The sequence below is a fragment of the Mytilus edulis genome, chromosome 2 (assembly GCF_963676685.1).
Source record: "Mytilus edulis chromosome 2, xbMytEdul2.2, whole genome shotgun sequence".
NCBI classification, from domain to species: domain Eukaryota; kingdom Metazoa; phylum Mollusca; class Bivalvia; order Mytilida; family Mytilidae; genus Mytilus; species Mytilus edulis.
The window spans coordinates 97091092-97117572 of record NC_092345.1 but is presented as its reverse complement, the minus strand read 5'-3'; the positions used below and the strand labels follow the sequence as shown (position 1 = coordinate 97117572).

General features: G+C 30.9%; 1 protein-coding gene across 1 annotated transcript in view; it reads right to left on the bottom strand.

Moving 5' to 3' along the window:
- The window catches only part of LOC139513593 (mucin-3B-like), a 282396-nt gene extending 256244 nt beyond the window's left edge, over window positions 1-26152 (bottom strand). Inside the window, exons 1-31 of the mRNA XM_071302236.1 lie at window positions 25814-26152; window positions 20762-20959; window positions 19602-19669; window positions 18949-19053; window positions 18262-18432; window positions 17526-17740; window positions 16859-16973; window positions 16270-16434; window positions 15208-15407; window positions 14765-14918; window positions 14116-14356; window positions 13602-13749; window positions 12126-12476; window positions 11712-11867; window positions 10382-10649; window positions 9725-9989; window positions 9180-9381; window positions 8128-8219; window positions 7763-7812; window positions 7133-7477; window positions 6576-6787; window positions 5823-5968; window positions 5400-5509; window positions 4780-4929; window positions 4350-4458; window positions 4004-4158; window positions 3244-3363; window positions 2584-2709; window positions 1758-1868; window positions 776-1080; window positions 275-404 (exon numbers count right to left, since the gene is read on the bottom strand). Of these exons, the coding sequence (XP_071158337.1) occupies window positions 275-404; window positions 776-1080; window positions 1758-1868; window positions 2584-2709; window positions 3244-3363; window positions 4004-4158; window positions 4350-4458; window positions 4780-4929; window positions 5400-5509; window positions 5823-5968; window positions 6576-6787; window positions 7133-7477; window positions 7763-7812; window positions 8128-8219; window positions 9180-9381; window positions 9725-9989; window positions 10382-10649; window positions 11712-11867; window positions 12126-12476; window positions 13602-13749; window positions 14116-14356; window positions 14765-14918; window positions 15208-15407; window positions 16270-16434; window positions 16859-16973; window positions 17526-17740; window positions 18262-18432; window positions 18949-19053; window positions 19602-19669; window positions 20762-20959; window positions 25814-25911 (5281 nt within the window). The 5' untranslated portion in view covers window positions 25912-26152. The remainder of the gene's footprint in view (window positions 1-274; window positions 405-775; window positions 1081-1757; window positions 1869-2583; window positions 2710-3243; window positions 3364-4003; window positions 4159-4349; window positions 4459-4779; window positions 4930-5399; window positions 5510-5822; window positions 5969-6575; window positions 6788-7132; window positions 7478-7762; window positions 7813-8127; window positions 8220-9179; window positions 9382-9724; window positions 9990-10381; window positions 10650-11711; window positions 11868-12125; window positions 12477-13601; window positions 13750-14115; window positions 14357-14764; window positions 14919-15207; window positions 15408-16269; window positions 16435-16858; window positions 16974-17525; window positions 17741-18261; window positions 18433-18948; window positions 19054-19601; window positions 19670-20761; window positions 20960-25813) is intronic.
- Window positions 26153-26481: the final 329 nt, after the last annotated feature.

The window sequence follows — 26481 nt, the reverse complement described above, 5'->3', positions numbered from 1 at the left end:
ACACATTAGAGTTTAATAATATATATGTGAGCGTCAAATCTAGGATCAGCCTCAACTCTGCATTCTTTCGTCAAAATATGTGTCAAATGACGTCATAACACTCAAATATATGACAAAATAATCATACTTAAGACATTTAAATGAACAATGCACTTGGTTTTTTTTTCTGTACTTATCGTAAACATAAATGTATTTTCGTTTTGCTCTTCTCTTTTTCATAGAACCTATAAACTAGATTTTCTAGCGAGTTCTATAATACCAATATTTATCTTACCGCAACTCAAAACTTCTATATCATCCAAAAGAATATTGGCGCTGCCAGGTGTTTTTGTTATAGTTATAACAATTTCATTGTACAATCTCGACTCAAGTGGGATTTCCTGGCCTGGTATGATATTTGGTACCTAGAAATTAATGATGCAAATCAATTTAGGTGTTAACTGATATCAACACGTGTGACATTTCGCTGTAATATAAATATTATATTATAAACTTATTTTTAAATTAGTCATGAAAGGTTTATTTGCCTAAATATTTTAATAAATTTTGACATTTTCAACTATAAGGTCACAATATTTTTAATTGAGTTTTGTCATTTCTGATGGAAAGTACATGGAACATATGCAGAGCTTATATTGAAATTACAAATCTTGTATTTCTTATCAAGATTTTGAATGGATACTATTACTGACGAATTTCCTGACTACAAAAGCAGAATTATTTTCAAGTAATTGTATCGTAAATCATATTCAAGATGAAAATAATATTCATTTACCTCAACAGCTACAGGTGCTAGTGGACTTTCTGGCAGAGAATATGTCACAGAAATAGATCCAATGTTTACTCCTGAAATTTTTAAACCGTTTATTTCATCGTCCAAACCGCTGATTTTAAGAATAAATGTTTCGCTTGGTATCTGAACCACCTCAGCATTATCCTCTGTGAGTGCTGTTATGTCGCTTGTTAACAATGGTTTTGTAGGTGAAACAAGATTTGAAGCATCAAGTGGAACCTTATACTTGACACATTCTGTAGTTGTTGTAAGCTCCATTGTAGTTGTTGCAACTGATGTAGTTGTTGCTGCAAAAATAAAACATATAATTGTAGATATACAAGTCTAATATCAACAAATAGGTTGCAGGAAATCAAATTCCATCAATTTATCTTTATTTGCTCATTTTAATACTAGTAATCTAAAGTATAAGCTTAGTTTTGATAAAATATTACACCATTCACAACATGCGATCATATGATACAATATGAAGATATTTAATTATCAGTGTTAAATATGCACATAGGGAAATTTAGTGTGACTACATGAATGATGTTTTCAAAACAGATTATTTTTAAAAATCTAAAATTAATTACACTATTTGTGACAAGAAATCGTTTTAGAATATATCATAGGTAGATATTGGTTTAGTCAGTTAACTTTCTTCATCCCCTTTCTTATCTATTTTTCATAAAAATATCAAATTATTGTTTTTAATGATTGTACTGCAACTAATAATGTAGAAAATAAACATTTTATAACAACTATCAAAAGGTTAAAATTGATAATTTCTATTTCAAATTTCTATCAAGTACCAACTTCTTTTAGAAGGAAAACTATGTGTTATGGTGTAGCACTCCAGGGTAAATTATATCCAACTTGTAAACAGTTTGTATCACTGGAAACATCACTGCTCTTGTATCATAACTGTCCCACTGCTGTCTTATTAAATGATTACAAGTTGTCAAATACATTAAATACTTACTGCAGCCTTGCTCGTCCAATCCATCACCACAATCATCATGACCATCGCATTTAAGGTTGAAAGGTATACACTTAAATGTACTAGAACAAACAAACTCGTCTGTCGAACACTCTAAAACAAACATCAATGACACGTGTATAATTAGAAGCAATGCACTAAACCTATTGGACTATGTGTGTATGCACTAAACCTATTGGACTATGTGTGTATGCACTAAACCTATTGGACTATGTGTGTATGCACTAAACCTATTGGTCTATGTGTGTATTACACTAGTATTTTAGGGCCCTTTATAGCTTTTGTTCGGTGTGAGCCAAGGCTCCGTGTTGAAGACCGTAAATTGACCTATAATGGTTTACTTTTTTTAAATTGTTATTTAGATGGAGAGTTGTATCATTGGCACTCACACCACATCTTTCTATATCTATATGCAACATTTTATAAAACAAATAAAACGATCAAATAAATATTAATACGTGCTTACTTTCTCTGTAATTTCATTTGACATTAGCAACGAAAAAAGTCCATTCCTGGATATTTATTTTTGCCTTTAGTATTTGAAATGGAGATGATTTGAAACATACATTGATATTGTCGAATAAAGAAAAGCGGAGGATAATTGAGTGAATGCTGATAATTGTAAAATAATTGGAAGACTAAACAACAACTGTTAAATTTATCAATTTTCAAAATAAGTTTCGAAATTTTATTTTCTTATGTTAATGTATTCCTCGATCCTTTGCATGTTCCCTTTGAATCTAGGAATACATTTGAAAAGTAATGATATAATGAATTTTGTTATTCATTGCTTGATTAGTTTACTCACCAGTAGTACAGTTGACTTCGTCAGATAAGTCATCTGTTCCACAATCATAATATTTATCACATCTAAACTTTTTGCTAATGCATTTCCCTGAGTCACATTTGAATTCATCTTCAGAACATGTTGGTGCTAAAACAAATCAAATAGAACAGATTCAATGTACATCCATATGGATCGGGTAATCTTAAGAGTCAATTTGGAATAATAAAAAAAGGATTTAAAGAATCTGATAAAACTAAGTATAACATTTGAAAAAACACCATTAAATCTTAAAATAAATAAAGTCTACGATGTACACATTCTTTAAATCCCTTTATATTGAAAATGACATTATTATAATACATTTCTGTTTTCTTTTTCTTTTTTTAGGGGTCATTGGGGGTGTTACAGTCAACCTTTGTTGGATAATTTAGTGATACGTGCATTATTGATGGTGGTTTTTTTTAATAGTTTTTTTTGTCGATTGTTGTACACTGCTGGTCGTTTTTACCATTTGTTTTGCAATGTCATTGTCAGTTTTTCATTGATTAATGAGTTAACTTATCACTTTGGTATAGGCAACCTCTGTTATACCCATGCGCCTAACTGAAAAAAGGTTGCCGTTGTAAAAGATAGATAGATAAAGAATAACTTTTTAATGGTTACATATTGAATATAACTTACTGCAATCTCTTTCGTCCATGCCATTAATACAATCACTTCTTGAATCACACATATAATTCAGAGGAATACATGTTGTATTGCTCACATCACAAGAAATCGTACCAAGGGGACACGTAACGTCTGAAAATTAGGTAAAAATAGTTTTATAAACACTGCCTTCAAATAGATTGTGAAAAGCACTAAAGTTAAACCGTATTAACATAGTTTAATGAAGTAAATATTTTATAAGTTTCGCGCATGGCATAGAGTACACACTCCAATTCTCGCATAATAGATATATAATACAATACAGATACATATACATGATTATATTAAGATGCAGCTACGCTTTAATGTAATTACATTGCATAATTTATTATTGGATTATAATACGGTAAACATCGTTCTAAGGATGCACTACCAAACAGGCACCATTTCCAAAAAAAGACATTTTAATTGAATTAACCATCGTCGAATATCATGACAGACTACTTTATAAAATTTCATATCCATTTTATCTGTTTCCATTTAATTACCACTCTCGAGCGGGTGACTCCATAGTTTGTACTTAAAATAACCCACCCTTCTCAGATTGACAAAATATGTTAACATAATATAAAAATAATATACTAATGCTAGATAGCATTACTTATTCCATATGAGTTTCCATATGGATAATATCAAGGCATGAGTATGCACGAGTTTAATACAGTTTTTATCTGCTGTAATGTAAACCGCCTAACTATTTCGATTATTATATCATATATATATATATACGTACTGCATTTTTCATCAGATCCGTCGTTACAGTCAGGATGACCATCACAATAGTACATTTTATCTATACAGTCGCCATTGGTACACATGAACTCGTCGTCTTCACATTTGCCTTCACAGCTTGTACCAAAGCACTGGAATTTCCCGTTAATACAGGTACTAAAACATAAGAATACTCTCATTTTGGTATTTGTATTTATGATATTTGGTTTTCAATAATGGATGGATTTTAAAAGTAAACAATTAGCCTATTTTTTATTATTAAAGTTGGTATTTTAATATTGGTGTTAATTTTTTAACAAAACGATACGTAACTTAATTTGATCATGGAAACAAATTTGTTCACTTACCAATTCATACAGTTGTCAATAATAGAGGTTCCTGGAGGATAATCTCTTCCATTGTGTACACAATTACATTCATTTGCAGGTATGCACTGAGTGGAATTATACCTTGTGGCTGTAATAGAAAAAAACAAATTTTATAGTCAAATCTCATTAAATATATATATAAAGCAGTAAAGTGTTAACTTTAAACGATGATTTGTTCAAACCTATAAATCATTTAACTGTTAATTTTAACTTTTCAAAGATGTATGAATGATGTAAAGAAATGTAGCATTTACTTTGCACACACCCTATAATTGACATTAATTCTGTCAACAACTTAATATCGGAGATCAGATTCATGACATGAAATGAAATACAAGAGCAAAAGAGCATGAAAATATACCCCTAAAACTTGTCTGATTTTGCTTATGTATGGTTTCAATAAACTAACTTGTTTCAACATAGCCATCTGGGCAGAAGCATCCTTCAACGCAATATGTTGATTCACACCATTGATCAGGTTCATCTCCAATATTTCTGCATGTTTGTGGACATGGTTTACCGCATGCTTTATATTCATATCCATATGGACACATGATTGCTGGAAAATTACATTAAGTACAATGTATTAATATTGAATGTAGCCAAAAGACGAAATAATTCAAGTCATATAGAAACTCAATAAAGTGTTAGGGCACTATATTTTGCTTTAATATACTTAATTATTTAAAAATGCTTCAACCACTATGTTTTCAAAAGGAGGGAATCAATGTTATGATGATAAAAACAAACTTGAAATATTTAGTAACAATTCAAATATGTATGAACATTAGACTATGAAAATATATTTTTCAACATAAATGTACCATACCGAAACACAACATGGATACAAAACTCTTTTGATACCCTTATTGGAGAAAAAGCAAGAGTTATATATACTGCGTAATATATAACAATATTAAGGTGCTACTAGAATAGTCTTATTTGTGTTTTATGTTCTGCTGATAGAAATTGACAATGGTATTATAAATGGAAAGAAGAGTTTTTTAAGAAATTTAAAACAAAACTTACGACAAAATCTTGGATTCCTCCATTTGACTGGTTTACCGACTTCGTTACACTTTTCAGCAAACATAGCAACAGCAGTACACAAACATTCGCAGTCACCACCGCTATCACATCTTTAATATAGAGAGACATGTGTTAACTCTTGTATTTTACAAGTGGGGGTTTTGCTGTTTCATCATGACAGCCGCAAAAAAATAGAGAGAAAAAAGTGACAGGTGTTAATTACTGATACTTTAAGAAAACATTCTCCTAACGCCTTATCCGGAATGTTATCTTTTACTATAATGACATTTAACAAAATTGTAGTTTTGTTGTTTAATTGATTAACTTATTCCTCCATTTCTAGATAGTATATTTTACTATTTGTCTTCCTGATTTGTATTTTTTCAATTCTATACTGTTCGTCATAACAAATAAATGACCTACTTGCATGAATCGTATAAACAGTTTTTGTAGTACTCTTCCACCTTTGATTCACCACCAACGATTGCTTGTCTACATTCTTTAAACAGATCTTCGTTAATAATGTTACATGAAGCTTCAGCCCATTTCAACCTGTTTGATAGAGCACCCTGTAAAAGATAAAAGAAAAGATAATGTATGGAATTACAGAGAAAGAACCATATAAAATATATATGTCTATGATAAACAGGAGATTAACATTGGTGCCTGATCTTATTTTACATCTCACACAGAAGATTATAAACAGCTAAGCATAGCTATGCATATGATTTTGTAGTAAAGTAAATATCTAAATATTTGATGAGGACTTTAATTCAATACTTTAAAAATATCGTGTTTTTTGTAAGATGAAAACAGTAAGAATATTTTAGAGCAAAACTTCTGCACAAAAAAGTTGATTTCATAATTATTTTGTTAAATTTTGTCTTGCCTAGTCCACTACTTTAAACGCTGTTAAACTAAACATAGAAGGGTGTCAACAGAATGTCAGCCGACTGCATAACTGTAGGATTCATTTATTAAAAAATGTGGGCTACATAATTAAGCTATAATCGTTTCAACACAACTAAAATACGTTATTTTATTACTTTATGATACTTTATATATAGTAGTGATTAAATTAAACGATAAAATCGTTGATGACTTACTGAATAGTTTATACTATTTAAATAAAAAGACAACTTTCAAAACATAAATTAAAAGAACTTAAGTACTTACAGTACAAGGACCTTCAGTAGATTCAGCAGTTACTGAATCATCACATGTTGTATCGACCGTCCAACTTTTGGCAAATTCAATTATTGATGTTGCTTCACTACCTTCTTTGGTCATCATTTCTCCAGATTCAGACAATCCGTCGAAATTTCCACAAAGTCCCTTAACTTTGCCCATCCATTGTGTTTTGTTCAAACTGACTTCAACTCTGGTTCCTTTAATGGAAAACAAATGTATATATTACAAACAAAGACAAACCAATGAACAATCTTTACATCGATCTGGCATAGTTCAAGTAAAGAAGTAAATCAGAGAAAGCTATTCTGTAGGACACTCCAAAGATTCTGAATACTGATGTTTAAAAAAGTATAACATTTGCTTGCCGTTAAGAAATAAACAGATTTGAACTTTACAAAATGTACCGAATAAATATTCAAAGCAATATTTAAAGATTATAAAAACCAATATAGTTTCGAAAATAACATGCAAATTATTAAGGCGTTTGAATTAAACATAACAATTGTCTGATATATTTCGTTAAATCGTATTTAAATAAGTACCTCCATCCCATAATACTGCAATTCCCAATGATGTGGCTTTAATTACTGTCCAGTAACTATGTGTACTAACAACCAGTCCTTCACTATTGTACTGGTCACTTGTCAGTGGTGTATTTCCTATCTTTACTTGTTCACCACGTATAAGATGGATTACGGTACTTTTGATTGTTATAACAGTAGATTTGGTACATGTCACACTAGTTGTTCCACAAGGAACATTTTCGACTGTTACACTAAATGAGTTATCGTCTGTTGCTACCAGGAAATATTTACAAGATCCTTGGAATGCATAGCCCTTGCCATCAAAAGTTGTGTAATGAGGATCTCCATATACCCAGCAAGTACCTAAAGCAAATGATGTATTTGTATAGAATAAACAAATAAACAAACCGTTTTAAGCAATATTTAAGAAAATAACACGAAAAAGCTTCTAATGTTAGACGTTACATTATAGTTTTATGCTTGAATTAATCATGACTCGGGCTGTTATTATCAGAGAAACAGAATAATCCCCAGCGTGTTTGATTGTTAGTTTCCTTCAAACTTTAACCAAAAATAAATTCTGACAAATACTAAGTAGTAATCATTTTTTCAAATAACAAAGACTAAAATCGGCTGTTAAGAATATACCTGGACAGTCAACTTCTCCAACCTTGATGAAATGACGATTTTGGCATTTCCTGTAATACATATTAAGTAAAGTTATTTCAAATTAAAATATACATATCAACTCACAAAGATAGAAAGCAAACGAAAACTAGTACAACACTGTGAAATTAGTTCTCTAATGTGATATGAAATTATTTGATGATATTCAAACAAATAAACAATAAGTTTAACCAACTATTTCCAGATATTATATGTGGCCTGATAGTAACATACATTTAGCTGCAAATGTCAATTTCACCATTAATTTGAAAGCTACAGCAATGTTTACATTATATACCAGACTGTATTTAGTATTTCTTGATAGCATTTCATATTTTTCTACTCACATTCTGATACATTTAATTGTAACTTCGTCACCTTCTTTATAGTAGTCATGGCCATACATACAAGGACATCTCTCTGGTTCAACGCATGATCCCTAAAAAGTACACGATAACATACAAGTTGTCCAATCCAAATCATTTCATTTCTCTCTACCATTAATTTTTGTTTACGGGGATTCTTTATTTTGTTTGATATTTTATTATAATAAACCGTATGAAGTAATAAACATATTTGCAACATCGCGTTTGATCTATCGCTTTTTTTTTAAATTCGTAATTTGTATTTATAATTTTTGGTGAAATAAATTTAAAAAATAGCAACAAGACGATAGAAAACCTTTAGAAAAAAAAATTCATGGAAATATTAGGATGAATACAAATAATGACATGGTTTTTCAGGCGTGGCCAAAATATAATTTATATCGTGATTTTTCAAAAATTCAATAAATAGTATAGGTCATAGAGCTTGATTTTTAAGCTACACATCGTGTGAGGATTATAAAAAAAAACGTATTATAATGTAACTAGAAATAAGTTTGCCCCAGACCAGTGGTAATGTGTGCTTTTATTGTCTAAGCGGATATTTTACCGATTGTGTATGTTCTCATTTGTGACATTAGCTTCACGTGGATTCACATAGCTGGTGATGTGTTTAAAGCAATAGACCCATATCCGTTCGACATCGGTTTGCTGGTTATGAAGTTCGTACGATTCCCGCAGTATTGTTTTTGTTACCATGATTTGTTTATTGATGATTTTTGACCATCGTTTAACTACTGTTGCCTATATTTTAAACGGTCCCAATTTTGTGTCAACTTTTAACATTAAGCTCGTTTATGAATTAACGGAATAACCGTTGCCTTTTTTCGCAATTTTCGAAGGACCAATCAGAATATATATATTTGCATATGGTAGGTTAATATTCAACAGTAAACAGAAATCTTCCATTGCAAATTAAAAAGTTTATAGGTAAATAAAGTGAAAACATTTCTTTGTGCTTATGAATCCCACAGTATCTTAACTATTTTGATACTTATAATGATAATAGTACTCACATCGGGTGCCATTACTGTTCCATTGGTACATCCACAACCTTTGTAATGTGTATTGTCATTACATGTCATCTTCAAATCGATATTTGCACAAGTCTTGTGAACATTGCATATTGAGTCGGCTTCAATGTATTCTTGATTTTTGGGGCATACAATATCTTCACATTCATTATGATCACAATCCCATGCACCATCCAAACATGTGCTGTAATAAATAATGATTTTTAAGGATCATAGAATGTAACTTGAATAATGGTTTATTTTTAAAAAATAGTATAATTTTGAACGGATTGCAAAAACCTTTACCATTCTGTCTAATGTATGGTTTTTATCACGCCTTCTTTTCATTCAAATTATGCAGTAATACAGCATATGTTCGCTTCATAAATTTTAATCAGGAAGAAAATCTTTCAGTATTAGAATTAGCAAAACATTCGGTACTTTTATCAATTGTTAATTCTAAAGTTTCATCAATTAAAGATAAAATAGATTATTTGCAGAAAATTAAACTTGAAACTTAAAATCATTAAGGGTATAATAATATTTACCATATGGCACACTGTCTTGTGATATTTTCACCATGTTCCCAAACTTTATTACCAAAACTATACTTGTCATAACAGGTACAATCTGAACGTTTAACACATTCACCATGATCATCCAAGAATTCTCCATCTGGACATTGACAACCAGGAATGCATTCTTCCTCACAACTTGAATCTCCGATTTCAAAGTCCCTACAGTTTCCACTGCACAACTTGCCACATTCTTTGTATTGCATACCATTTAAGTTACTACAGGAAATCCAGTCGTCTAAAAGGTCAGAAATTTCATCAATTAATACAAAATATATATCTATGCTTATTTATCTATTAACTATGTGTATTATATATCAAATACCTTATTGGTGTACCATTAAAATATTTTTTGAATGTCGATTCTCGATCGAAACGACAAATTATTAAAGCTGAATGAACAACTCATTAGTAAGATTAAAGTTAAATTTACTACAAAAATAATGTATGAGTTTGCTTACTGACTGATCAGTAACATTCATCTGTAGCCTGAAAAAAATCTGCCCTTTCTTATTTCATCTCAATTTTGTTTTAGTGGTCTCTACTCAATGTTTGCTTTTTAACATCTCATGACCAAATTTTGTATAATCCAATTGAATGATAATAAAAGATCATTTTGTCCTAACTTACGACAGTCTTGTTGTAAAGTTCCATAAGTTCCCCAGTCTATAGCTTCTCCTTGAAGTGAGCAATGTCTTGCAAAGGCTGCAACCATATCACACATGGCCTCTTTGATAGATATACCATTCCTAGCGAGATTATCCTGTACACATTTGTCATAGTAATATTGGATTTTGTCTGTTACTTCCAAACAAGATCCGAATAGTGATCCTTGTTCTGGATTTAGAGTTCCTTGGTCTGGGTTCAAAAATATGCATTCTTGTTTTGCAGTGGTGTCCTAAAAACAATTTTAAAAAATTATAAATGAGAATGAAGCACAACCCATATTTCAGTTTCTAACAAATTTTATTCTTTTAGTGTTTTACGTTTCTGGTGAGTCTTATGTAGACGAAACGCGCGTCTGGCGTATAAAATTATAATCCTGGTACTTTTGATAGCTATTTACACCACTGGGTCGATGACACTGCTGGTGGACGTTTCGTCCCCGAAGGTATCACCAGCCCAGTAGTCAACACTTCGGTGTTGACATGAATATCAATTATATGGTCATTTTTATAAATTTTCTGTTTACAAAACTTTTAATTTTTCGAAAAACTAAGTATTTTCTTACCCCAGGAGTAGATTACCTTAGCCATATTTGGCACAACTTTTAGGAACTTTTTATCCTCAATGCTCTTCAACTTTGTATTTATTTGGCTTTTTAACTATTTTGATCTGAGCGTCACTGATGAGTCTTATGTAGACGAAACGCGCGTCTGGCGTATAAAATTATAATCCTGGTACTTTTGATAACTAATTACTTTGTAGACTGTTGTATGCAATTTCGTTGTTTTTCTATAAGGTCATGGTTATGACTGCTTTAATTCAAATTATGGTTTCTAATTGGCTTCAACTATCTATATGAGTATACAAAAAGCAAAACATGTGTCGTACAAACTTGTAAAGTTATTTTTTGATAAACAACACATTAGTTTAATAACCACTGCGGTTTTATTGAGTTAGGCCCCGGTTTGTCCGTCTTCCTCACTTTAGGACATTAAGTTCTACCTGGCGGTATTAAAATAGAGAAAGAATTATTTCCAGAAAATACATTTGTAAGCATAGGTACACAGTTGTACACGTGCAACTATGTTCCTAAACTATATGTTATGTCAGTGAAAAGTAAAACCACAAAAATACTGAACTCCAAAGAAAATTAAAAACGGAAAGTCCCTAATCAAATGGCAAAAATCAATAAAATGGATAACAACTGTCCACTGAAGGAACTCTATAGCTATAACCACCCTTGATAATTTGTTAAATTTGGGTCTTTTATAAAATAATATCAGTTTATCCATACCTCTGTTGGATTGGAAGCTATACTTGGCTCTTTAACTTGGCACTCGTCATTTCTCATACGGTCCACGAAGTTAACAGCATTGGTTTCAACCACTCCGTTTTGTGTGCAGAAATCATCATCTTGTTGGTAATTGTATTTTCCACAAAGACCGATGACCTGAGAAAAACATAATGAAACATAAAACAGTGTACATTATTTTAAGGTCGAATAACAATGACAAGGTAAAATTGAGATAAAATGACTTCCTTTACAATAGTGTACTCCTTAAAAATAAATGCAAACATCTTTTCACTTCAAACAAAATTCTTGTAACGAAAATAAAATAAGTATAAATAAACACAGATATTAGTTTTATTTCTGCAAATACTGTTCCATAACATCAAAATAAATGTTTAAACAGTCTTTATTACTTACTTTGTTTGCAAAATAAGGAGCGAGGTAAATATATACAGCTCTTCTTTTGTCAAATAAGACTTTGAATCCAAATGCCTTCACCATTCTGTATTTATTACTGGCTGATTTGATGTACATATGTTTTGAATGGAATGGTTGAGTGTCAATATTTTTCAATTCTTGTTCGCCGGTGGATGGATTTTCTTTATCAAAAATATGTACTTTTTCTCCTTCCAATGTAACTCGCATACTTCTGTATTGAATTACAAGTTTGTTCAAACAAAATATGTCTTCTTTCATATTTGGGCATCTTGCTGTTGACATTTCAATGTTGAGATCAGATCTTGGGTCATCGGTAACCCCTGGAATTGGCTGTTAAATGAAAAAAAAAGACAATCAAAATAAATTTAATATTGAAAATATATCTGATGGCAGTTCCTTTCTTTTATTATTATTTTAAAGCTATCTCAAATGTTAAGTCTGTTTCTGCCATTTTCACGTCCAACTCTCACATGTCTCATGCATATACTGACCGACTTTAGAAACGCAACACTAAATTATGTTTGTGTTATTTTTGAATGAATGTGTCACGGTCAAAAGCAATGACTGCATGTTGCAAACGCCGAAATAATTGTTAGAAAGGTCAACAAATTCTGTCCGACATGTTTTGGGTTCTGTTTTACACCTTCTGGTTTTGCATTTGTTCAACCCATTAATTGGTTTTGGCAATTATGCGGTTGGAACTTGAGGGCATTTAAGGTTTTCCTTCAGTTGATTCTTTGGCAATTCAGTTGATGGGAAACATTTATGGCATGAATCTGTACTCAATAGCACTCGGTAATTTGATTAGCAGTTGACGTTGCGGCCGTTAACATGTTTGGCAAATGACGTTGCGTAATCAAATTCTGTTGACGTTTCATTGTCTCTAAACGTTTATCTGTTCATTGATGGCCAGCAACAAATCTTGTCTACTTGTATCGTTGTCGGAAGGACAGTAAGACAAGTTTCTGTAGCCATTCAGTGTGGTTGCAGCACGTTTATGTTTTAATGTTTGCAGTATTCTTAAGGGGCTATTCAGTTTTTTGTTTCTCAGTCTTGGCAAAATAGAGATGCAACATTTTTAAACTGGTTTAAGTGAGGCAAAGGATTGAAAGAACTGTTTCACAAAGCAAAACAACTGAAACAATCTTTCATGGGTCCAAAATTTCGCTTTAAGAAATTCGTGCGACTTCAAAAACTCGGTATGCTCAATAACCACAGGTAAGTTAGATTTTGATTTTTAACACGGAGAAAGAAGTATGATAAGCATGCAAAGTAGTTGTAAGAAAATCAAACAAGATTTGGTAAGAAAAATTAACAAAATGAGTGTTGCGTTTCTAATGCCGTTCAGTATATAATCAATGTATTACAAACAATATATAATGAATCTATAAAATTAATGCTTGCGGTTAGTATTTTGTGTTCACAATTAGACATTTATGTATAAAAAGTACATACCATAACAACACTAAATGTACAGCTTTGACTAGCGGGGGCGAATGAATACTGATAGTTGTCGAACGTTGTAACATGATTTATACCAACTATCTCGCACATCTCTGAACATTTATCTTCTGTACATTGCCATCTTCCATACGTACATTTGCTGAAAATTAACACAATTTATTTAGTTTATGTATAATTCAAAGAGCAATCCAACATTCTGAATCACCAAGAAGTCAATATAAACTCATTGCGTCTGGTATTTGTTTTTTTCGGTGAGCACCATTTCGCTCATTTATGCGTTAATGCACTACTAATATTTCTTTTGTTTTTCAACACATTGTAATTCTGTACAGTTTGTTCTTTACATTTTATAAAATCTTTTCTTCTTGTTATGTTTATGATGTGTTGCATCAAATTTTCTAGGACGACATAAAGTGTAGCATGACAGGATTTCTTATTAACAGGTTAAGCACTCTGAATTTGCTTTTAGGTACTGTAAATGTTTTGACATATAATGTGTGCTTACCATGCATTGCATCCGTTCTTAATGGTTTCTCCATTGTTGTATCGTTTACGGTTGAATTCACATTGACATTGTTCTGCTTTAACACAAACTCCGTCCTGTATAAACTGACCTACTGGACATTCACATCCAGACACACAATCCTCCATACAGCTATCTGGTAACACACTGTAAAGAGTTTTGCAGGTTCGGGGACATTTTGATGAACATTCACGGTAAACCTTTCCATCTTCACAGGTTTTTGCTGAAAGAAAAATAAACCTTTATAGTGCGTGCAATTAGTTGGTTTCAATTGTTACATACATTTGCCTCGTTTGCAAAGATTTGGAAAATAAGACTTTAGAAAATAACTAGTTTCCAAAAAAATGAAATTCAAAAATTCATATATCTATCCTTTTTAAAACAATTATTATAGATCAACTTGCTCATTTCTACATCTTGGATATTCATCTATTTATTTTCTCAACTATCACAATTCACCGAACAAAATCAGAAATTGTTATTTTTATATATGATTTAAAACATCATGAATACTTGACACCTACCAACATACTCGTGACAACACAGTCATTTAACACTGTCGAATATTTTTAATATTCTTAATGTTTAAGTTTTATTTTCTAACATTTAAATATAAGAATAATGTACATACGACAAAAGTTTGATGATCTCCAGAAAACAATAACATCCAATGCTGCACAGGACTGTGCAAATCTTCCGCTATATTCACATTTTACTGTATCTGAGTTATTGCCAGCTTTGCATACTTCGTTGACACATAGATTATAAAGGAAATATGGACTTTCCTGGAAATATATCATATTATAATTATAATTTTAATTATCAACTAATTGGTCTTTTTTTTTTAATACAGCTATCGAAATTAGTTAACAAAAATTGTGATTTTTTTTTTTTCATTAGACACAATGAAAAACAATTCATATGTAATGTGTCGCATTTTACATTACATTTTTATGGTAAAACAAACCCGATTGATGTTTTTCATTAACATTATTTACGTCATCTTTATATTGCATCTACATTTTCATTGGATTATTTGATTCCTTTCAATTTTAAATGCATCCAACTACTTACCAATTTATGACATTCAGAGAAAATACCAGACAAAATAGTTGAACAAGCTTGTTCAGCATTTTGTTTATCTTGTGTTGTTTTACAATAATCCTGCATTACACCTGCTCCTGGGCATTGTGTGGCTTCATTCGCTACGGTCCATGTGTTTGCAGCATACACAATATTTGGTGCTGGGTCTCCAGTTCTTGTCATTTTGTCATCTTTAGAAGAAGAAAAAAATCATTAGAACACTATATTATTGTTCCAGTCATGACATTAAATTGCTGCAAATAAATTCATCATAGATACCAGGATTAAAATTTTATAACTACGGCAGACGCGCGTTTCGTCTACAAAAGATTCATCAGTGACACTCTAATCAAAAAAATGTTTAAAAGGCCAAATAGAGTACGAAGTTGAAGAGCATTCAGGACCAAAGATTCCTAAAAGTTTTGCCAAATACAGCTAAGGTAATCTATTCCTGAGGTAGAAAAGCCTTAGTTTTTCAAATATTCAAAGTTTGGTTAACAGTATATAATTATGATTATATCAATGATAACTCAAGTCAACACAGAAGTGCTGACTACTGGGCTGGTGATACCCTCGGGGAAATAAATCTCCACCAGCATTTGCATCAACCCAGTGGTTGCAAATAAACTCATCATAGATACCAAGATTAAAATTTTATAATTACGCCAGAGGCGCGTTTCGTCTACAAAAGACTCATCAGTGACGCTCGAATCAAAAAATGTTTAAAAGGCCAAATAGAATACGAAGTTGAAGAGCATTGAGGACCAAAAATTCCTAAAAGTTTTGCCAAATACAGCTAAGGTAATCTATTCCTGAGGTAGAAAATCATTAGTTTTTTCAAAATTTCAAAGTTTTTAGGAAAAAAGGAAAGAAAGTCATCAGGAAAATAAAATCTCCTGATTTTATATCTGGAAAAAAAATATACTGCGAGCTTTTTAAAATAAAATAGAAAACAGTTCTCGAACGTTTTTATCTTACAAAATTATAATAAGATGTCTAATTTTGCAAAAACATAGGTATATTTAAAGGTCGTGTATACTTGGTTGTACTTACTAGAAGGGTTATCATCAAAGTCACCACAAATACCAGCAACAGATCCTGCTTGGATTCTACTTTTATCTAATGTGATATATATAGCTGAATATTTATCAACCTTCAGGCTAACTCCAATATGACAGGTTACAAAAGTCCAGTCTCCTTTCTTCATTATTGTTGCAGCTAATTAAAAAAAAACAATTAAGATTTAGTAACAGTATAGGGATTATCTGATTGTCTGGGAGTTGACGCAATGATATGGAGAACTAATTCAATTTTGTTACTTAACAAAACAAAATAAAGATTTATGTTTATATATATATGACTAAAATGTTTCTTTTCATGTTGCAACTCAATTCCAAATCACTTTGGTTATTGAACAATATCTCGCCATCCTACCCTGTTTATTACGTTCTTTTATAATGAATCATTTTACTCCTTTCTTTGGAACTTGGTGTTGGAGCAGATATTTGATAGCATGTTAACATTTATTAACATATTTTTGCAAGACAGGGCTAGTCATACTGTTAAGAGTCTAAAGACCGTATGCTTTTGTTGGTATAATTTGTGTCAGTTCTTTTTATTATTATATGTATGTGTATCTTACTTCTGCCTGGTGTTTCTTTTGGTGTCTCTAAAATCAATGGGAATTCAGCATCGTTGATATATACTAATCCATTTTCTAACGTAATGGTCTCTCCTGATACTTGTAAAGTAAATCTCTACAAAAGTAAAAGGAATCAGTATAAAAACATTGACTCCAACAAACTGACTAGTAATGTAGAAAATAAAGAGACAATAAAAGAAAAATGCAACTGAATTAAATCTATGTTGGTACAATAAATATACTTTTTTTCTTCAGGTTTCATATATTAACCTCAGTATGAATTAGCTGAATTATCAAACGTAGGTGAGTGTGTGAACAATTTATAAAGCTGCAAGAGCTTGGCCTAAACATTTTTGAACAATATGTATAATTTCGTAAAAATAAATCCTAAGTTTTCTCAGAGCTTGCTAATATAATATCCAGTATTTCCGTTAAGAATAACTTTCTATTATTTCTTGCTATTGCGTAATTTCTAAAAATACATTTGGAAAAGTCACCGAACATATGTGTTAGGTTGATATAATTATTCATGTCTTGTTAGATGGGTTACGTCTATTTTAAGCTGCTAATATGACTTAAAAGTTTTGACTTATTATTTTATCTGATGTTTTCTCATTAACACTACATCTTCGGCCTAAAGTTCCATTTAAGAATTCATTCGTCCTACCTTTAGGCAGTCTTCACTTGAGTCACATCTGATAATTTTTGATTGCACATGCCACAGTGGTGTTGATCCGGCTCCTTTATCCATGGCCAAGGTGTATGTACACAGACCAGGGAAAGCAAACTCATACCCATCAAATGTACGGTAGTAAAAAGGTCCAAAGTTAAAACAGGTTCTGAAGTTTGGATTGAACTTCTGCTGAATTATTCCTTCAGTTCCTGAATAAGGTAATTAGACACGTTAGTATAAAAAATTGTCTGTAATTAGACCTTGTCTTAGTTAAAGAATTGAACAATAATCTTAGAGAAAGAATAAAACCTAGATCGTTATTCCTCCAATTACTATTTTTTCGAACAAAACGGGAAACTCTAAAAAGCATTTTCTACTGTTGTTGTTTTGGGTTTTTTTTCTTTCCATAAATTAATCGGTATTGATCAAAAGGTTACACGATGATAAAAGAAAGTCTAAATAGCGGACATCGAATGGTGTGAATAATTTCTCGCATTAAATAAGTTGGTCCCAAAAAATAGAAAAATAACAAAATACTCATTTACCTGGCTATATATAAATAAAGGCAACAGTCATATACCGCTGTTCGAAATTCTTAAATCGATAAAAAAAAAAAAAAAAAAAAAAAACACACAAATCCGGGTTACAAAACTAGTACAGTGCTTATCTGGCGAATGTTACTTGCGGTCAAAAATGTAAACAAAAAGATAAATAATACTGTTTTGCATACCTCCTTCTGTCTTGATACATTTGGTACAAGCTTCGCTACCAACACCCCAACTTTGGGCATCTGCTAAAGCACAACAATCAGCTTGTGGAAGACGTATATTTTCTGCACCGTCGGCTTTGACACTGCCACAGGTTGCACCTTTATAACAGTATCGTTCATTTTCGCCGGCATCTGGATTAAAAGTAACAAAATAACGATTCAGTATACTTTTTATTTCTAAAAGTCAAACAATGAAAAAAAATGTTCATTATAAAGTGATTATTTTGGTGAATACTTATAGAATCAGATCTTTTTATCGTTAGAACACCAGAACACTTCCTTTAAAGTGATTATGTTAATGAAAACGTATAGCATAAGATCTTTTCATCTTTAGACCATCTTAACACTAACTTTTAAAGTGCTTATGTCAATAAAATCTTTAAGCATAAAATCTTTTAATCGCGAGAACACCATAACATTTCCTTTTGAAGTGGTTATATTAATGAAATTTATAATAAAAAGATTTTTCATCGTAAGACCAACAGAAATCCACCTTTTAAAGTTATGATTAAAAAAGAAAATTTATTTAGATCGCCAAAAAACTTCCATTGTATATGTGCCTTTCCCAAGTAAGGAGCATATTATGCAGTGCTTGTTGCTGTCTTTCACATATGTTTCTTTTTTCGTTATATTTGGTTTAAAACTTACATATTTTTCTGTCTTCACACATGATTCCTGTGAACTCAGCCCCACAGTCACACATTTCTGGCTTTGAGCACACACCACCATTTTTGCACGGATTTGTACAAACAGCTGAAATATATGAATATTTGATATAGATGTATTTTTAAATTATTTAATTTGTTAGATGGGTAAAGACTGTGCTTAATAGCGTGTTTAGTAAAAAAAAATGTCAATATTGAAAATTGAAACCAGGAAGGCCTATTTTCTTAACTGATTCTTTTTACAGAAAAATCAAACTTATATCGGTAAAACGATGATTTTACATTTTTGTATCGAACATTGTACAATTGCACGTGTCAGTCTGTCTCTTTATATTTATTTGTATGTTTAGATCGGTTCAATTTATTTGTATGTTTAGATCGGTTCATTGAACTTCAACCGTCTTCGGATTAATTAGATAGCGTTTACACCTAAAAAAAAAAACACTAAAATTGGACACATTAAAATGAGTCTATGCATTGGTCCTTTTGCACTAACTGTAATTTTGATACTTGCTTAAGTAAACATGAAATACAAGAATTGGAGTAAAATCGGTGAATTGAATTTGACATCTAATACCGGTAAACGGTAAGATATACAAAACCAATTGTCACTTATTATTAAAACAGTGTACTTACGAGTGTCGCATTGGCCTGTTCCGTTTTGATATCCGCTACAGCACTCAGTCACGTCATATTCTTTATTTCTATAGTGAAGATATCAAAAGATCGTGGAAATTAAATCAAATATATATTACTAAATAATATCATTCTACAGATTATATCAAATATGCTCTTACATTAAGCACTGTATCGTTGTTTCTTCGTCAAAACTAATAACATTCAAAAGAACGCATTTGTCAAATTTCATAAATTGAAATTTATTTTTCAACAACCAATAAAGATTACATATGTGTTTCGTCCATCCCCTGCATGTGGGAAGGTTTGATTATTATCCTTAATCTTCATCTTTTTGTAAATACTACCCCCTCCTTATTTGTAAATACAGGACCAATTTGTCCTATCAAATTTGGAATAAATAGTTCTAACAGGAGTATATCTTCTATAGTGAGAATATTACTAAGACTTTCACCAATACCATAAATTTGTTTCTGAAATTATTGCTACATTGGAATAAATTTGAAAGGGACTGGTAATAAAATAAATGAGATTGCAAGTTGAGTCATTTAACAATGACGTGTAAACATTTCCAGGTTCTTTTCAAAATTTCTTGATATTTCATATTGACTTTTAAGGGCCGTAGTAGTTTTTTTCTAAATTCGAGGACAGCTATATTTCATTTGATAATACAAAGTATGAAATACTATTTCATTGGTTAGGTAAAAGGCCACAATGAACGAGCAGTTTCCCTTGTTTGTCCCTTTTGGTCATACAACTATTTGTGTGTACACGGCTTTGGTCATACAACTATTTGTGTGTACACGGTTTTGGTCATACAACTATTTGTGTGTTCACGGCTTTGGTCATACAACTATTTGTGTGTACACGGCTTTGGTTTTTAAAAGGTTCGTTATTCAGTTCCAGATGAAGATTAGTCAATAAAAGCACGTTGGAAGCACGAACGTTGATATTATTTTTTATTAACAGAAATAGTTTATGTGATATAACTCTTATAAAGGTTGAGTTTACTCTTGGTAATTTTCTATTGATCGATATTTGCTTCATGCCGCTTCGGCACAAAAAGGCTATATCGCGGCGATAGTAATTTTCGTGGTACTATAATTATCTTACACGAACAAAAGACTATATTGCGGCGATTGTAATTATCTTACACTAACCTATAGAAATAGCAGATTTTATCTTGATCTTTAGAACCTGACATGATTTTGTTTAAAGCGTTATTGATATCATTCGTGGTCATCCCAGGGAAGGACGAGGTCCGGTTTAGGCCGTATCCTTGTAACGTAAAGGAAAGAAATGATGTACACTTATCCGTCTTTTCTTCTACTGTATTCTTGGTGTGAGTACATACATGACTACAATAAATAAAAACAAAATAATGTTTTAAGTTTACAATGTAATTTATATATAATATATAATAACAAATCTTTTCTGTATTATACATAACGCAAAATAAGTACATGTAGTCTTTATATATTAACAACAATGTTAAAAACGCTTTTTATCAAGTAGCGATATAAAAAAAATAAGAAAATGTGGTATGATTGCCAATGAGACAACTACCCACCAAAGTTCAAATAAATTCCTTGTAAGCAATTACAGGCACCCGTACGGCATTCAACAGTGAGAAAAATCCTTATAAGTATAGTCGACATTAAAAGGCCATGACATGAAGAATATGAAACAGTTTAATTGAGAAAATTAACAGCCTTCTGTTTAACAAACTTTTCAAAAAAACAAATATGAGAGACATGAACCAGCGAACATAATTGAACTACAGGCTGCAGTGTTTGCATAGCTTTCCCTCTTTTATAGAGTAGTGTGTACCGACCCAAGCTAGACCATCGTTCGTCAAATAAAGAATTGAAAATTACTTTATTCATCTTATTTGTTTTATTCTGTAAGCCTTGTAAAACAACCCATCGAAATGCATTGGGGAAAACTATTTTAATTCAAATCCCTTAGAGTCACTGCTTCTAAACTGCAATTTGACGATTCTTGGAAGTCCGATTTTTTTGCTTCGACTAATAAAAAAGGGAAGGGTAGAAAATTTTCGTTGAATTCAATGTATAGGTATAGGTAGCAAAAGGTTTTAAAAAGAATATGTTTTGGAACAAACGCCATTTTTTTCGAAAAATATCTCTCCAACGTTTTAAATAAAAGTTTGTAAATCAACAAAACAAGAAAAAAAATCCTTGATAAACCTCTCTTTTAAAAGGGAAGAACGTTTCGATTAATCATTTCTATACGTAAATAATGTGTTTAGTCCTTCAAAGGAATCTCACTTTAAATAGAAATTAATAGCACAACAGTGAGAATAAATTTTCTGTATAATACGCTTTACAATACCGACGAGAAATTTGTTGACTGCACAAATAATAAAATATGTAAGAAGTAATCCGGTAGGATAATAAGAGTTTTAAGCATGTAACAGTTGGAATTTTATGGAATTAATATAGTTTTAAACGTCTAATAGGCCACTGCAATCGGATTATTTGATTTCTGATAGGCATGTGTTTCTACATCACAAAAGAAAAGGCAAATATCTAAAATATATAGTAAAGTAAGAAAAATCCTTTTGAAAAAAAAATGTTCTGAACTTGAACAGTCAGTTGCAAAAAAAAGTTGCGGTAATTTGAATAAAAGTATCAAAAATACTTTTTAAGTTGCGAGTGGTTGGTGTTGGACAGATCCTCGAGTAGAAATAATCTAAAGTACATTCCTTTTGTTCATTGTAAGCCATTTGTCACACAAAGTCTAGTGATATTTGGCTTTTGTTGTATAAACATTGGATTTATTTGTGGTTATATAAATAACTCCATCATTTTTCTTCAGATGCAATAAATTAGTCAAATTAAGAATATGATTTCTAATATATTGTTTTGAAGAGATAACTCAGAAGAATGGGAAATAGTTTAATTTAAGTGTTTATAATGTGTACGTTTTATCTTCCATTCGTTACATAACTTATGTATGTAACTCAATTGTCAAAGATACATTCATCAATGTATACATACTGAATCTAATGTATGTACTACATAAGCGCTCGTTTATTATATGTGTTACCCTAACATGTTATTGTAAGTTAAATCCTAATCGTTAATTCAAAGTTAAAATACTTAGAGTCCAAGACATGATATGATAAACTAGACTGTGGTATAAGAACAATGCCATGTACGGCCTTTTTATAGCTTTCAGTACGGTATTGGCTTTGCTTATTGTTAAAAGCCATTCAGTGACTTTAACGTGAATACATCTATGTCCGTTTATTTGTCTCGGTTGGATATTTTTCTGAATGCCACATCGTATTTGTATGAGAAACAAAAAAAAAGAACGTTATAGAGATGAGATAGCTATAATGTGGTGATACTTACTGTTGCATAATACGTAGGTACAAGCTGATAGAATTTTAAGAACACGCTTTTCTGTTTACTATTATAAGTGAGTGTAAATTTCTCCTGTATATTGCAGACATTAGTAAAACTATGTTCATTTACTTTAAGACATTTTAATGGGCAACTCAGACAAAGGTGCAATGAAGACATAAACTATAAAAAATGAGTACATGCAATATGGTACTCCCTCGCATGTCCTCTACAAGTAATATTTTATGTTACAATGAAGAAGAAGATGTTACTTTTTGCTTTCATATTCCCCCTTCTGAGTCTGATCATACTCCTCTATCAACTATGTTATTATATTTCCATCAACCTTTGTGAAGATTAAAAGAAATAAAAGTTGAGAATTACCTGAAAAGGTGTTTTATTCTAGTTAATTGGATGATTTTTTTGTCAATGGAATTCAATAAAGACTAAATCCACAAATCTCATTATTACAGCATGTTACAGTATGTACTATTACGTCAATAGAACTAATATACAGTCATAGAAATCAATCTCAACATTTGTTTGTTTAAACTGCCAAAACTTATAAATTTGTACAAAGATGAAAATATTATAAGTAAAATTTGCCATAACATGTAGTATAAAGTACATATGTAGATCCTGTTTAATTGCTTTAGGGTTCAATTCTATGCGCAATATTTAATGTTTTTAATTTGTTTGAATGATTTATAATCCTTTCTGTAAATATCTGTTGATATTGTTTCATATCTCTTGGTGTAATTTAAGGTTTTGCACATTTTATACTAGATGGCAAAGGCATCATTTATTTATTTTATTTATCTATTTTATTTTATTAATTCATTGTTTTTAGGGACGGGGTGGTATTTTTATATTATATTCATAACGGATCTAAAATGACAATATACAAATGGTTTAGTAAGTTATATGAATTGAACTGATTTGTAAGAAATAGACCTCAAACATTTTATAAATCCATAAGTAATTTTATTGACGCGGATATGTAGTGATAGATATGTCTTAATTATTCATTCTAATGATTTTAGGTTAACCATAGCAAGACCATAGCCTTATCAGAATTTTAATTTTTGATTTTTTAGTAAAACTTATCTTTTTTTTAATTGCCAATAATTTTATTTGGGATAACATATATCCTTTATCTGTATGGTGTTAAATAGATAATATCAATCTATGTATATTACCCGGAAACAATTTTGAATGTACTACAAATTAAAAACCGAACCACGATTGTATAATTCAAGTATTTACAAGTTTTTGACCTTTTATGAACGAACTTATCGTTGAACGAACATTTGCTACCCTTTTTGACTCCCTATCATACTCAGTTATATAAATAAATATAAATAATTTACTGTTTAAGCAGGCACTAAACATAGTATGAGTATACGAAGTTTAAAAAAAGACTTATATAAAAGTAATTGCGTGAAACAAAATAGACTAGACATAAATAATGATAATCAGTCTTCTAACGCTAAAAATAACGTCAACTTCTTTGACTAGATTAGTCATTTGAAAACTTTATCATAAAAATTAATGATTTTTTCATGTATCCCATTGAGTATCGTTTAATAGTTAATTATTGACTATGCATTATATTTGAAACTTGAAGTTCAGATAACAACTATTAATCATTATATTTATCCGAATTAATGCACGTTTATAGACACCTCAAATAACTTTGTACGCAGATGTCTCTTACAATTTTAGCTTTGGCGCAAAATCGGAAACCAGATATAAAGCATGCGCCTTTTTAATGATGTGTGTGTTACTTGGTCTAGTTTGGAATGTTTTGTAGACTGCTAAATGCCTTTTCGTCGTATTTCGTTATTTTGTTATGGTGTTGACGATTTTCTTCGACCTATGATTTGTAATTGCCCTTATTGTACATTTTTTAACTTATGGCTCTTTTTCAAATTTGAATGGGGCTTTTTTTTCAAATTACTTTGCATTGTATTGTCTAGGAAAAGTAATCAAGCCACGTAAATGATGATTTAGAAATAAGTCAATTATTCTAGAGACATAACTATATACATAAATTCATAAGCAAAATGTGTTCCTTACAATAAATATCCCAACTTTACTAGAATAAATGCATATCTGCAATTTAAAATAAATGTATTCTGTCCATGACGGATATAATAAAAGAGGGACGAAAGAGGCCAGAGTCAAACTCATAAATCGAAAATAAACTGACAATGCCATGGCTAAAAATGAAAAAGACAAACAGACAAATAAAAGTACACATGACACAACATAGAAAACTAATTAAAAGACTAAGCAAATGTTTCAGTACAGAACGGATACAAATAAATTTATTCTGTACAGAACGGATACAAATAAATTTATTCTGTACATGACGGATAAAAGAAATGTATTCTGTACATAAAGGATAAAATAAATGTATTCTGCACATGACAGAAATGATAAATGATCAGTACATGACGGATAAATTAAATGTATTGAAAAATTTGATGAATAAAATAAAAATATTCAGTACATGACTGAAAGAATTAATGTTTTCGGGAAATAACGGATAAAATAAATGTTTTCTGTACAAGACGAATGAAATACATAATTTATATATAAATTTGTATTAGTAGATGAAACTTTCAACATTTCAGAAAATGTTTAAGGACACTAATGTCCACGAATTACCTTATCTTATAATTGCTCCTTGCTTAGATACTTTAAACATTGATATATGAAATGTTTAAAACCATTTGTACAAAGACTGCAACAGCAATTCAAACAAACATAAATTACAGAGGGATCTTTATTTAAACTACAATTTTCCAAAATTAAAATGTTATTAACAAAATGACTTACGATGTCTGTGCCGAGGTCCATTGTAACGTTCCAGTTGTTATTATCCATAGTATCACAATGAAGTAGGTCGGTAAGGACCCCGTAATTTTTGGTCCCATAATGGGTTTAGGAAAAACGTATGTCTTTGTAAGAACTTCCAATTTGTAAATGTTTTTAGATATGTCCGTATACACTAATTACAATGAAGTTCTCAATTATCTCTCTCTTCTCTGGAGGGACCGACTGTCCTCTGAGGCGTTCAGTCAAGATTTGCTTTTTATACCAGATATATTTACGTAAGCATTTTCCATTATCTGTTTTGCATTCAAGTAACTGCGATGATTCTTTACAAATCAATCTGATCGAATAGACCCAACATCTGGTCCAACTCCGATTGGTTAACAGTCATTATTCAGACGGGAATCGATTGGTGATAGACAATCTTATTATATTCATACGCTCTTTTTAATGTTGGTCAGGAGCTGTCAATAAAACTGTTATAAATTTTCACAAAACCTTAACAACATATGTTGTTTACTTAACTTTAAGAAGATTGTATAGTTTTCAGAAATGAGAGATTATTTTTCATATTGTAATATAGAAATGAAATATTTGTTTCTTTGTTCATACAAAAAAAGCTGTGTAGTGCCCGTTTTGTAACGAATGTAAAACGACTCTACAAACAAGAA